The sequence below is a fragment of the Mytilus trossulus genome, chromosome 3, assembly GCF_036588685.1.
Source record: "Mytilus trossulus isolate FHL-02 chromosome 3, PNRI_Mtr1.1.1.hap1, whole genome shotgun sequence".
In the NCBI taxonomy this organism is placed as follows: domain Eukaryota; kingdom Metazoa; phylum Mollusca; class Bivalvia; order Mytilida; family Mytilidae; genus Mytilus; species Mytilus trossulus.
The window spans coordinates 18,581,416-18,593,775 of NC_086375.1; the positions used below are offsets into that span (position 1 = coordinate 18,581,416).

Consider the following 12,360-nt stretch of genomic DNA (forward strand, 5'->3'; position numbering starts at 1 on the left):
GGCATCATCTATGTCTGAACAAAAAAATCTATGTACTAGGGTTAAAATCTGAAGGTTCATGTATCATATAAAAAGAACTACTCAGTTGATGAGTATAATTGTCAGAGTTTAGAACCCCAAGAACATGATATTTTCATACATACTTATAATGAAGTTCTACAGTAGAATATTCCATAGTGAACCAAAATATCCAAAAAAAGCATGCTGTTGAAACTAGGGGGAGAATAGACAAGAGCTATTAATTCTTGTGCTTCATACCAACTTCGTTTTGATATCAGTTGAAAGTTTTTCACCAGATGTACAGTTTAAAAGACTGTTTACCAAATGTTAATTAATATAGTGTTTCCCAATAGTAGATACAATTTGGAGTATGGTATTCATTATCACTGAACTAGTACATATTTGTTTAGGGGCCAGCTGAAGAAGCCTCCAGGTGCGGGAATTTCTCGTTTGCATTGAAGACCTGTTGGTGACCTTCTGCTGTTGTCTGCTCTATGGTTGGGTTGTTGTCTCTTTAGCACATTCCCAATTTCCATCCTCAATTTTAAATCTTTTTACAGGGTCATTTGAATTCCATTTTATGTGTACATTTTGACAAGAAGAGACTTATATCAGCAGGTTTAGATAGGACCGTCAGGTTATGGGACATCAGAAGTGGCAAAAGCATTCACAAATTTTATGGCCACAAGGTAACTTTTATTTTACGGTGTAACTTTAATGTCTAATCTAAAGTTTGTTATAAACCATGTAGCCATAGTTCTGCATTGAAAGATAATAGACAGAACCAATGGAAATAAAAAGTACCAATCTAAGAGTACTTGTATTACTGAAAGCCAATTATTATAACTGAAAGATAATTCATATTTTCCAATACAAAAAGTCTAAAGTATGATTGATAAAAAAAATATTATTATATATAGTATTTTTTTTTTACTGTTTTGGCAAAAAGCTTTTGTTATTGTACTTTTCATTGTCAGCTGTTAATCAATATTTTTTGACTTCTTAGGGAGGTATTAGATGTTTACAGTTTGAGGGCAATACACTACTTACAGGATCATGGGATACAACCATCATTGTAAGTACATATACAACAGAAATATACAATATATGATCATCAAATGGAATATAAAGTCTTTTTAGTTAAATCTTCTGACATCAGACTCGGAATTCTCTTGAACTTAATTTTAATGTGGGTATTATTATGTGTTTACTTTTCTGCATTGGCTAGAGGTATAGGGGGAGGGATGAGATCTCATAAACATGTTTAACTCCGCCACATTTTTGTGCCTGTCCCAAGTCAGGAGCCTCTGGCCTTTGTTAGTCTTGAATTATTTTTAATTTTAGTTTCTTGTGTACAATTTGGTGTTTAGTATGATGTTCATTATCACTGAACTAGTATATATATTCGTTTAGGGGCCAGGTAAAGGACCCCTCCAGGTGCGGGAATTTCTCGCTGCATTGAAGACCTGTTGGTGACCTTCTGATGTTGTCTTCTATATGGTCAGGTTGTTGTCTCTTTGACATATTCCCCATTTCCATTCTCAATTTTATTTTTGTATGAGTTTATGAAACAAAATGAAAAGCAAGGTTGGTTGAGGAAATACAAAATAAAGAAGGTTTGAAACCAAAACCTAGAATAACCAGTACAAAAGAGAAGACAAAATAATTGGTCCTTTCATTAGAGATATATCAAGGAGTATTAAATAAAAGAAAGACATCAAATCATGTTCAAGGTGAAAAGTTTCAACAACACAGCATAGTTGATCTTATTTTGAAATGCTCCTATCCAGAATGTGTTGCATTTCATTTTGGTCGAGCCTGCAACTTTTGTTGCAGAAAGCTCGACATAGGGATAGTGATCCGGCGGCGGTGTTAGCTAACTTCTTAGAAGCTTTATATTTTAGAAGCTGGAAGACTTGGATGCTTCATACTTTGTATATAGATGCCTCATGTGACGAAGTTTCCGTCAGTCACATGTCCAATGTCCTTGACCTCTTTTTCATGGTTCAGTGACCACTTAAAAAAAAGTTCAGATATTTTGTAATGTTGAATTCTCTCTTATTATAAGTAATAAGATTACTATATTTGGTATGTGCGTACCTTGCAAGGTCCTCATTCCTGTCAGAAAGTCTTCATTGGATCTCGACCTCATTTCATGGATCAGTGAACAAGGTTAAGTTTTGGTGGTCAAGTCCATATCTCAGATACTATAAGCAATAGGGCAAGTATATTCGGTGTATGGAAGGACTGTAAGGTGTACATGGCCAACTGGCAGGTGTCATCTGACCTTGACCTCATTTTCATGGTTCAGTGGTTATAGTTAAGCTTTTGTGTTCTGGTCGGTTTTTCTTATACTTTATTCAATAGGTCTACTATATTTGTTGTATGGAATGCTTGTAAGGTGTATATGTCTAGCGGGCATATGTCATTTGACCTTGACCTCATGTTCATGGTTCAGTGGTTATAGTTAAGTTTTTGAGTTTTTGTCTTTTTATCTAATATTATATGCCAAAGGTCAACTATATTTAGTGTATGGAAATATTTTATGATCTATGTCAGTCCCGCACGTTTTATTTGACCATGACCTTAATTTCAAGGTTCATTGCACAGTATTAAGTTTTTGTGTTTTGGTCTATTTTTCTTAAACTATAAGTAATATGTCAATTATATTTAATGTATGGAAGCATTGTTAGCTGTACATGTCTGCTTGGCATAGTTCATCTGACCTTGACCTCATTTTCATGGTTCACTAGTCTTTGTTTAGCTATCTTGGTTAATGTTAAGTTTATGTGACAGTTGTAATAAAGCTTTATACTTAGGACTATCAACATAATATCAATGATTAGTAAAGAAGGCAACACTCTTGTTGTACTCTCTTTTCTTGGTTTCAGAAGTGCCTTCTTGCGTAGGCTTCAGATCTGTTAAAGCGCCATGCCTCACTTACTGGTTTCATCACTGTTTCACCTACATAAGTTTTTCTGTGCTTTTTCTGTAATTTAATTTGCTCTTTTGTCTTGTTCTCTAGCTCTTGGTGCATTCATTGTGCGTTTATATGTTTTTCCATGTTTCATCCCATTTAAATTGTTATTGCCATGTTCAAGACATTAGTTATAATCCCACTTTAAAAAAGTTAATTGTTTTACCACTGTCGTCTGTCCATCCACCTATCTGTCCTCCGGTCCATGCATCCATTGGTCACTCCATCCGTCCCATGAATATTTTTTGTTGCATCTATCGCAGGAACTACAAGGATTTCTGAAATTTTGTGTCAGGGTTTATATGAGTCAGCTGTACTGTGTGATGCATTTTCAGAATCATCAATCAACAACTTTCTGTTTACCATTAAGTATTTGGGCGGGGGTATTATCAGTGAGCAGTAGCTCACAGTTTCACTTATTGTAACTGATCTGTTGTCTTTGCTTCTAAATTTGAATGGGATTTAATTGGTACAACTATGATGGTTTAATTAATGCAGTTTCATTGTGCCAAAAATATTTCATTATAATCAATTTTCATTACTAAAGGCCAAGTATTCTATGCATCCCTCTGAATATTGACTTTTAAATAAGTACTTTTTTAAGGGCGAAAAATATTCTGCCATTCCAGTTAATGTCTGCAAAAGGGGGATAGTTTTATATATCTTAGGCGGTGTAATTATGTTTTTTTTCATCTGACATGTACAATTATATATTCAAGGTAAAAGTAATTACATCTAAGGAAACTATACATCTGATAGGTCCTAATTATAAGATCTGATAGGTTTTTCATGGATTTTTTTCTGATACATGTACATGATACATCCCCCCACCACTTGTCAGAAATTAACTGGAATGGCCCATTGGTCTTATGAACCTTTAAATATGTCACACTAACTTATCATAAAGGTTGAAATATGGCAAAGTTTAAAATTATAGTTTGATTAAGATACTAAGATAGTATAAAAGTATCCCAACTAGTCCTTTTAGATTTTATTTCTTTGTTTTTCAGGTGTGGGATTTGCGAACTTTTGAGAAAAGGACAGTACTTGCTAAACACACAGATTGTGTTTCATGCTTATATATTGGGCCAGAATATATGTATGTTATTAATTGTGGTTTATATGAAATGAAAAAATCTATACTATTAAACGAGAAGACTTCATTTTCTGTGTCGCTTCTCTTCCTTCCACGATAAATTAATCATCATGTTTCTGTGTTCTATAGGTAACATGCATAGTTGCATTTGTCATCCATTCTTATGATTATTCAGATTGAGTTATTTTTGGAGAAAACTACAAAAATGGAGTCTGTATATTGATTACGTCACCAGACTGACTTTGAGTGATAGATAAGACTTCTGGTTTGAAACATGCACAAGTATAACCTATCGTATGATAGATAACAAAAATGAAAAATAAATAAGCCAATCAGAGCATTCTCCAAATCATGGTGTTTAGATCAGAAGAACCACACCCATTATACTGCTTAGAGAGGACAATTATTTTTCACGTTTATCTACATGTAAACTACGATTATACTACTTTAATATATAGAGACTCTCTGTATTCTGTCTAATGTTTTCTTTGAAATGTTTACTATTTAAGGGGTCATACCAGTTGCATATATATTAAAATAAGTTAAAAATGTGGAAACAAGAATGTGTCCATAGTAAACGGATGCCATATCGGCACTCAGTTTCGAGTTGATTGGACATCAAATTCATCAAAAACTATCTCGACCAAAAACTTTAACCTGAAGCAGGACAGACGAACGGACCAACGAAAGAACACACAGATTCACAGACTAGAAAACATAATGACCATGAATGGGGCATACAAATTTATTTTGAAGTCAAAGTAGGAGAGGGAGGCAGGGCCTTTTAGGACGTCGGGATCGGGTGTTTTTAAGCTCGGGATTTGAGGATTGATCCTTACAGGATCCAGGAATATATTTTTTTATTTGGGGATATGAATTTCTTCAAATTCTGCATCTCGGAATTTCATGTTTTTAAGCCCATGATTTCTGGATCAGGACCCCTTCAACTACCCCTCAAATTAGCCCTTGTATTTCTTAGTCATTTATACAAGATTTATATCCTACCATTGGCATGTTGATAATGGTCTCAACGAAAAAGCACTGATGGATTGTCCTAAAAGCATATTTTATTAGACTAATAATGGTCTATATATGTAAGCAGTTACATTCATTTCATGTTTGAAGTGGTGCAAATTTTAAATTTAATTTAACTTTTACAAAAAGATGCATTTTAGCAAAGGAGAAAAATATTTGTGGTCTGAGGCCAGTACTATATTAAGACAGGAAAATAATTAAAGGAAAAAAATATCGAACTTTGGAAAAAGGGAGAGGGCTTTTGATACCTTTCATGAAATTCTCTATACATAATATCTTTTACAAAAAAAATCATCCTATAACAATTCACAAGCTGTATATGCCCGTGATTTCGTGGGTGTGTTCTAGTTAATATTTAAAGCAAATCACAATTTGACAAAAAAGACTTATAAGGTGTAGTTTGAAACCATCATTTATATTGTAGCATTTATACACCATCCTTCCTTAATAGAAAAAAATAATTATTAAGGATTCTTGAAACAAACTTGACTGCAATTATGATCTTTTAAAAAAATGTTTCTGATGACTGCCAACCATGGCTGAGATGGTTAGAAATAGAACATAGGGGCAAAATGCAAGTTTTGTCTTTTATTTTGAAAACTGTTATAAATTAAATAAAAGAGACATGAGCAAAAATGTTAAGGAGGTTGAGCTTTACCAATTTTTCATATACAGCAAAACTGTCAGACAACTTCTTATGGGAGTTATTTCCCTTTTTTATGCCCCACCTACAATATTTATATAGTAGAGGGGCATTATGTTTTCTGGTCTGTTGATTTGTTTGTCAGTTCATTCCTTTGTCCTTCTGTCCCTTCAGGTTAAAGTTTCAGGTCAAGGTAGTTTTGGATGAAGTTGAAGTCCATTCAACTTTAAACTAAGTATATCTGTACCCTATGATGTTTCTAATTTTAAAGCCAAATAAGAGTTTTATCCAAATTTCACAGTCCATTGAACATAGAAAATGATAGTGAGAGTGGGGCATCTGTGAACTATGGACACATTCTTATTTAAATTGTTTGCCTATTATCACGAAAACTTTAATAGAAAGAGAAAAACTTTAAATTGTAAAAAATGAACAGCAAGACAAGTTGCACTCATAAGTTTGCCTTGTGGAAATTATCAGTCGACTCCTTTTTAGCTCACCTGTCCAAAAGGCCAAGTGAGCTTTTCTCATCACTTGGCGTCCGGCGTCTGTCGTCTGTCGTCGTCCGTCGTCGTTAACTTTTACAAAAATCTTCTCCTCTGAAACTACTGGGCCAAATTAAACCAAACTTGGCCACAATCATCATTGATGTATCTAGTTTAAAATTTGTGTTTTGTTACCCGGCCAACCAACCAAGATGGCCACCATGGCTAAAAATAGAACATAGGGGTAAAATGCAGTTTTTGGCTTATAACTCAAAAACCAAAGCATTTAGAGCAAATCTGACATGGGGTAAAATTGTTTATCTGGTCAAGATCTATCTCCCCTGAAATTTTTAGATGAATGAGACAACCCAATGTTGGGTTGCTGCCCCTGAATTGGTAATTTTAAGGAAATTTTTCTGTTTTTGGTTATTATCTTGAATATTATTACAGATGGAGATAAACTGTAAACAGCAAAAATGTTCAGCAAAGTAAGATTTACAAATAAGTCAACATGACCAAAATGGTCAGTTGACCCCTTTAGGAGTTATTGCCCTTTATAGTCAATTTTAAACCTTTTTTCGTAAATCTCCATGATCTTTTACAAAAATCTTCTCCTCTGAAACTACTGGGCCAAATTAATCCAAACTTGGCCACAATCATCATTTATGTATCTAGTTTAAAAATTGTGTTTTTTTACCTGGCCAACCATCCAAGATGGCTGCCATGGCTAAAAATAGAACATGGAGGTTAAATGCAGTTTTTGGTTATTACTCAAAAACCAAAGCATTTAGAGCAAATCTGACAATGAGTAAAATTGTTTATCTGGTCAAGATCTTTCTGCCCTGTAATTTAAAGATGAATGGGACAACCCGTTGTTGGGTTGCTGCCCCTGAATTGGTAATTTGAAGGAAATGTTGCTGTTTTTGGATATTATCTTGAATATTATTATGGATAGATTTAAACTGTAAACAGCAAAAATGTTCAGCAAAGGAAGATTTACAAATAAGTCAACAGGACCAAAATGGTCAGTTGACCCCTTTAGGAGTTATTGCCCTTTAAAGTCAATTTTTAACCATTTTTCGTAAATCTCCATGATCTTTTACAAAAATCTTCTCCTCTGAAACTACTGGGCCAAATTATTCCAAACTTAGCCACAATCATCATTGATGTATCTAGTTTAAAACTCGTGGTTTTTTTTCCCGACCAACCAACCAAGATGGCCACCACAGCTAAAAATAGAACATGGAGGTTAAATGCAGTTGTTGGTTATTACTCAAAAACCAAAGCATTAAGAGCAAATCTGACAATGGGTAAAATTGTTTATCTGGTCAAGATCTATCTGCCCTGAAACTTTTAGATGAATCGGACAACTCCTTGTTAGGTTGCTGCCCCTAAATTGTTTATTTTAAGGAAATTTTGCTGTTTTGGGTTATTATCTTGAATATTATTATAGATAGAGAAAAACTGTAAACAGCAATAATGTACAGCAATTTAAGATTTACAAATAAGTCAACATGACCAAAATGGTCAGTTGACCCCTTTAGGAATTTTTAAAATTTTCATAAACTTTGTAAATTTTTACTAACATTTTCCACTGAAATTGCACGGACAAGTTCATTATAGATAGAGATAATTGTAAGCAGCAAGAATGTTCAGTAAAGTAAGATGTACAAACACATCACAATCACCTAAACACAATTTTGTCAAGAACTGTCTGCTTCCTTTGTTTAATTCACATATACCAAGGTGAGCGACACAGGCTCTTTAGAGCCTCTAGTTTCCAGTTATTGCCATTTGTTGAGGACTTTTACCAAGTTTTTGCTTACCTGCGTTGTATCTTAAAAATTATGATAGATAGATAGAAACTTTAATAAGCCAAAACGATTGACAGAAACAAGATCTATAATTAAGAAACAATATCGCACACCTTGTCTGATGACTCCTTGCCCTCTTATGACCTTGTCTGATGACTCCTTGCCCTCTTATGACCTTGTCTGATGACTCTTTGCCTTCTAATGACCTTGTCTGATGAATCTTTGCCTTCTTATGACCTTGTCTGATGACTCTTTGCCTTCTTATGACCTTGTCTGATGACTCTTTGCCTTCTTATGACCTTGTCTGATGACTCCTTGCTCTCTTATGACCTTGTCTGAGTGCCCATTCATTCTTTTGTCCATCTGTCCTGTTTATGTTTTTAGGTCTGTGTGCCCATTCATTCTTTTGTCCATCTGTCCTGTTTATGTTTTAGGTCTGTGTGCCCATTCATTCTTTTGTCCATCTGTCCTGTTTATGTTTTTAGATCTGTGTGCCCATTCATTCTTTTGTCCATCTGTCCTGTTTATGTTTTTAGGTCTGTGTGCCCATTCATTCTTTTGTCCATCTGTCCTGTTTATGTTTTTAGGTCTGTGTGCCCATTCATTCTTTTGTCCATCTGTCCTGTTTATGTGTTTAGGTCTGTGTGCCCATTCATTCTTTTGTCCATCTGTCCTGTTTATGTTTTTGTTTTTTTCTTTTAACAACATAATATAATATTTATTTCAAATATTGGCTTGTTACAATATCCTTCAGGAGTCCAAGCTCCTCCTGATGTTCCCTGTTACAATCGACTAATCACTCAGGGTAGTGAATAGTTGTAAAATACATATTACATTTGTATATCAAATATATATTAAATAATATCACTTAGTATGACTATTCATATGTTTTCTAATAGTTGCTAAAAAATTACTTTTAATTTTCGAACATACTCTTCTATTGAACTCATTTAGAAAAATTGAGAAAACATTGACATTTTTCGTCTTTTGATCAGATATGTAATAGGCTTTGTAAATTGAAAAACCAACAATTGTTAAAAAATAGTTAAAGTCAAAATATTCTTCGTCAGAAGTTTTATATCCAAATACCAAGTGTCTTAGTTTTATCTTAAACATTATTTTACTGTTCTTTAAAACTTGATCTATTTTATTCCAAAAAGGTTTTAAATACGGACACAGTATAAAGAAGTGATCATAATCCTCTTCCTGTGTACAAAAATTACAAGAGCTATTGGTTACAATTTTCCACCTGCATAAAAGTTTCTTTGTAGGTAGAATATGTTGTAGTAATTTCCATCTGAAAATTTTAAGTTTATTTTCTTTTAAATATCTGAATAAAAAAATGTTTAAATTGTTTTGATATAACACATCATCTATATTAAATATACGTAGCCATTTTTTTGGTCCAATAGCTGGTTCAAATTTTTTATTTATAGGAGACTTGTATAAAAGTTTATTCGATAGTGATTCTAATTTTATAGGTAAACCTTCCAATATAAATTGGTTTCTTTTTATATTAACAATACTTTTTATAGAGTTTTCCGATTTTAAAATTACTGCCCAATCTTTTGGTATTGATCTCTTTACTAAATTAATTTCAGCTATCCAGTTTGATTTATTTTTTAGTTTATTTAAAATGATGTCTTGAGAAATACAGCCTTTTTCATCTATGATATCATTTACATAAATAAGATCGCTTTTAATCCAGTTTTTGAAAAATATAGCTTTATTTTCAAATTTAATAAATTTATTGTTCCATAATATTTGTTTTCTTATATCTGTAAATGTATCTGGCTTTTTTGTTAGACCTCCACCAGTTAATTTCCAACATTTTATGATATCTTTATAAAAATCTGGGATGTGTTCAATGCTTTCGTCTGGCTTATCCCCACTGTTTGTCTGAAACACTAACCAATTTGACCCAAAATTATAAAAATAGTGCTGAGGTATAATTTTCCAACCTCCTTCACAATCATTTACTAATCTTTTTACCCAACTAGCTTTTAAAGCAGTGAAATAACTCCTTATATCTATCATATTTAATCCCCCCTTTTCATATGGACCAATAATTGAATTTCTTTTTACTTTATCTGGTTTATTATCCCAAACAAATTTAAAACAACTTTTTTCTATTTCTTTTAAATATTTCTCTGGAACTATGCAGGTAGATCCCACAAAAGTAAAAATGGGCACAATTAGTGTTTTGATTATCAAAATTTTTCCCAAAATAATAAGATTTCTTTTTTGCCAAGAACAAAATAATTTATTCATCTTTTCTATTTTATTTTCCCAATTTAATTTTTCACATTCCTCCCTACAATGCCCAAAGTATATGCCAAGAGTTTTAACTGGTCCATTACTCCAGTTGATTCCCTCAATTTTGTCTTTACATGATTTAAGCTTTCCTACCCATAACCCCTCTGTTTTATTTCTATTTAATTTCAATCCTGAATAAGAACCAAATATTTCAATTTCGTTCATAGCTATTTGAACGTCATATTTAGAACAACAAAATAAAGTAGTATCATCTGCTAGTTGCGAAATTTTTATACTATGACTTTTGCAATCTAATTTGATTTTTATACCTTTAAAATTAGTATTGCTTCTTAATCTTGAAGCCATAATTTCCACAGATAAAACAAATAATAAAGCAGATAAAGGACATCCTTGGCGAATACCCCTCGTGTTTTTAAAGACATCAGATATCCAACCATTATTCATAACACATGTTTGAATATCACTATATAAAGTCTTAACCCATCTTATAAAAGAATCATTAAATCCAAAATGTTTTAAAACTGAAAACATAAAATTCCATTCTAGAGAGTCAAACGCTTTAGAAAAATCAACAAAGACTATAGCCCCTCAATTTTGTATAAATCAGTGAAATCAATGATATCTTGTATACGTATCTGTCTAAGATTAAAACCAATAAATCTATTTTTAACATATCCAGTCTGATCTTCTTTAATCAGTTTTGGTAAGATTTTTTTCAATCGTTGTGCTAGAGCATACGAAAGAAGTTTCATGTCTATATTTAAAAGAGAAATAGGACGATAGTTATTTAGTGACAATGGATCACCTTTTTTAAATAATAGCGTTAATACACTTGTACGCTGTGAGTATGTAAGTGTTTGATCTTTATATCCACTATTTAGAATATTTACTACTATGAACTTTAATTTATCCCAAAATTTTCTATAAAATTCAACTGTTAAACCGTCTAATCCAGGAGATTTATTAAGTTTCATTTTAAAAATAGCTTCTGAGCATTCTTCTATTGTAACATCACCATCGCATAGTGATTTATCATTTTCATCCATTTCTTTCTCTAGTTTTGTCTCAAATATATGTTTATGTTTTTAGGTCTGTGTGCCCATTCATTCTTTTGTCCATCTGTCCTGTTTCAGGTTTTTTTTATGAAGTTGAAGTCCATTCAACTTGAAACTTAGTACAAATGTTCCCTGTAATATGATCTTTTTAATTCTAATGCCAAAGTTAAATTTTGACCAAAATTTCATGGTCAACTGAACATAGAAAATGATAATGCAAGTGGGGCATCTTTGTATTATGGACACATACTTGTACCCTCTTTTGTGTTTTGAGCAAAAAAAAAAATACAGAGAGTCTAAACAGTTTAAATGATCAGTAATACAAGATCAACCAAACATAGATTTTTGTCATGAATATAGTCTACAATGTCCTTCATTCAATATCCACATAGACCAAGATGAGCGACACCGGCACTTTTGAACCTCTAGTTACCAGTAAGATAGGGCTTAAGTTTTTGTACGCCCGTCAAAATTTTGACGGGACGTATTATGTTATACAAATGTCTGGTGTCCGTCCGTCTGTCTGTCCGTCTGTCCGGCGTAAATATGTCGCGCCGTAACTTGAGAACGACTTATCCAAATTTAATGAAACTTATTATAGTTGTTTCTTATGATGGTCAAATGATCTGTATACTTTTTGGTGAAAACAAGATTAAAACTTTTTGAGTTATGGCACTTTGTAACTAAAACAGGGGGGTGTTTTTTTCACATGTCGCACTGTATATCAAAAACCATTTTTTGATTATTGCCTAAAACTTTACACACTTTTTAGTTATATTAATTTTAAGATCTGTATTCTTTTTGGTGATGATTCAAAATTTAATTTTTGAGTTATTGAGTATTTTGTAAAAAAGGGGGAGGGTTTTTTTTACATGTCGCGCCGTATTTCAAAAACGATTTATGATTATTGCTTAAAACTTTACACACTTCTTTGTTATATTAATCTAAAGACCTGTATACTTTTTGGTGATGAATTAA

The 12,360-nt window shown here is 32.6% G+C and overlaps 1 protein-coding gene across 17 annotated transcripts in view; it reads left to right on the top strand.

Annotated features, from left to right (window-relative positions):
- Positions 1 to 12,360, top strand: part of LOC134710319 (uncharacterized) — a 104,588-nt gene that overhangs the window by 38,375 nt on the left and 53,853 nt on the right. For all 17 annotated transcript variants that reach the window (XM_063570627.1, XM_063570629.1, XM_063570634.1 and 14 more), the window contains 3 exons: positions 561 to 689; positions 1,007 to 1,075; positions 3,988 to 4,076. In XM_063570627.1, coding sequence (XP_063426697.1) covers positions 561 to 689; positions 1,007 to 1,075; positions 3,988 to 4,076 — 287 coding nt within the window. The remainder of the gene's footprint in view (positions 1 to 560; positions 690 to 1,006; positions 1,076 to 3,987; positions 4,077 to 12,360) is intronic.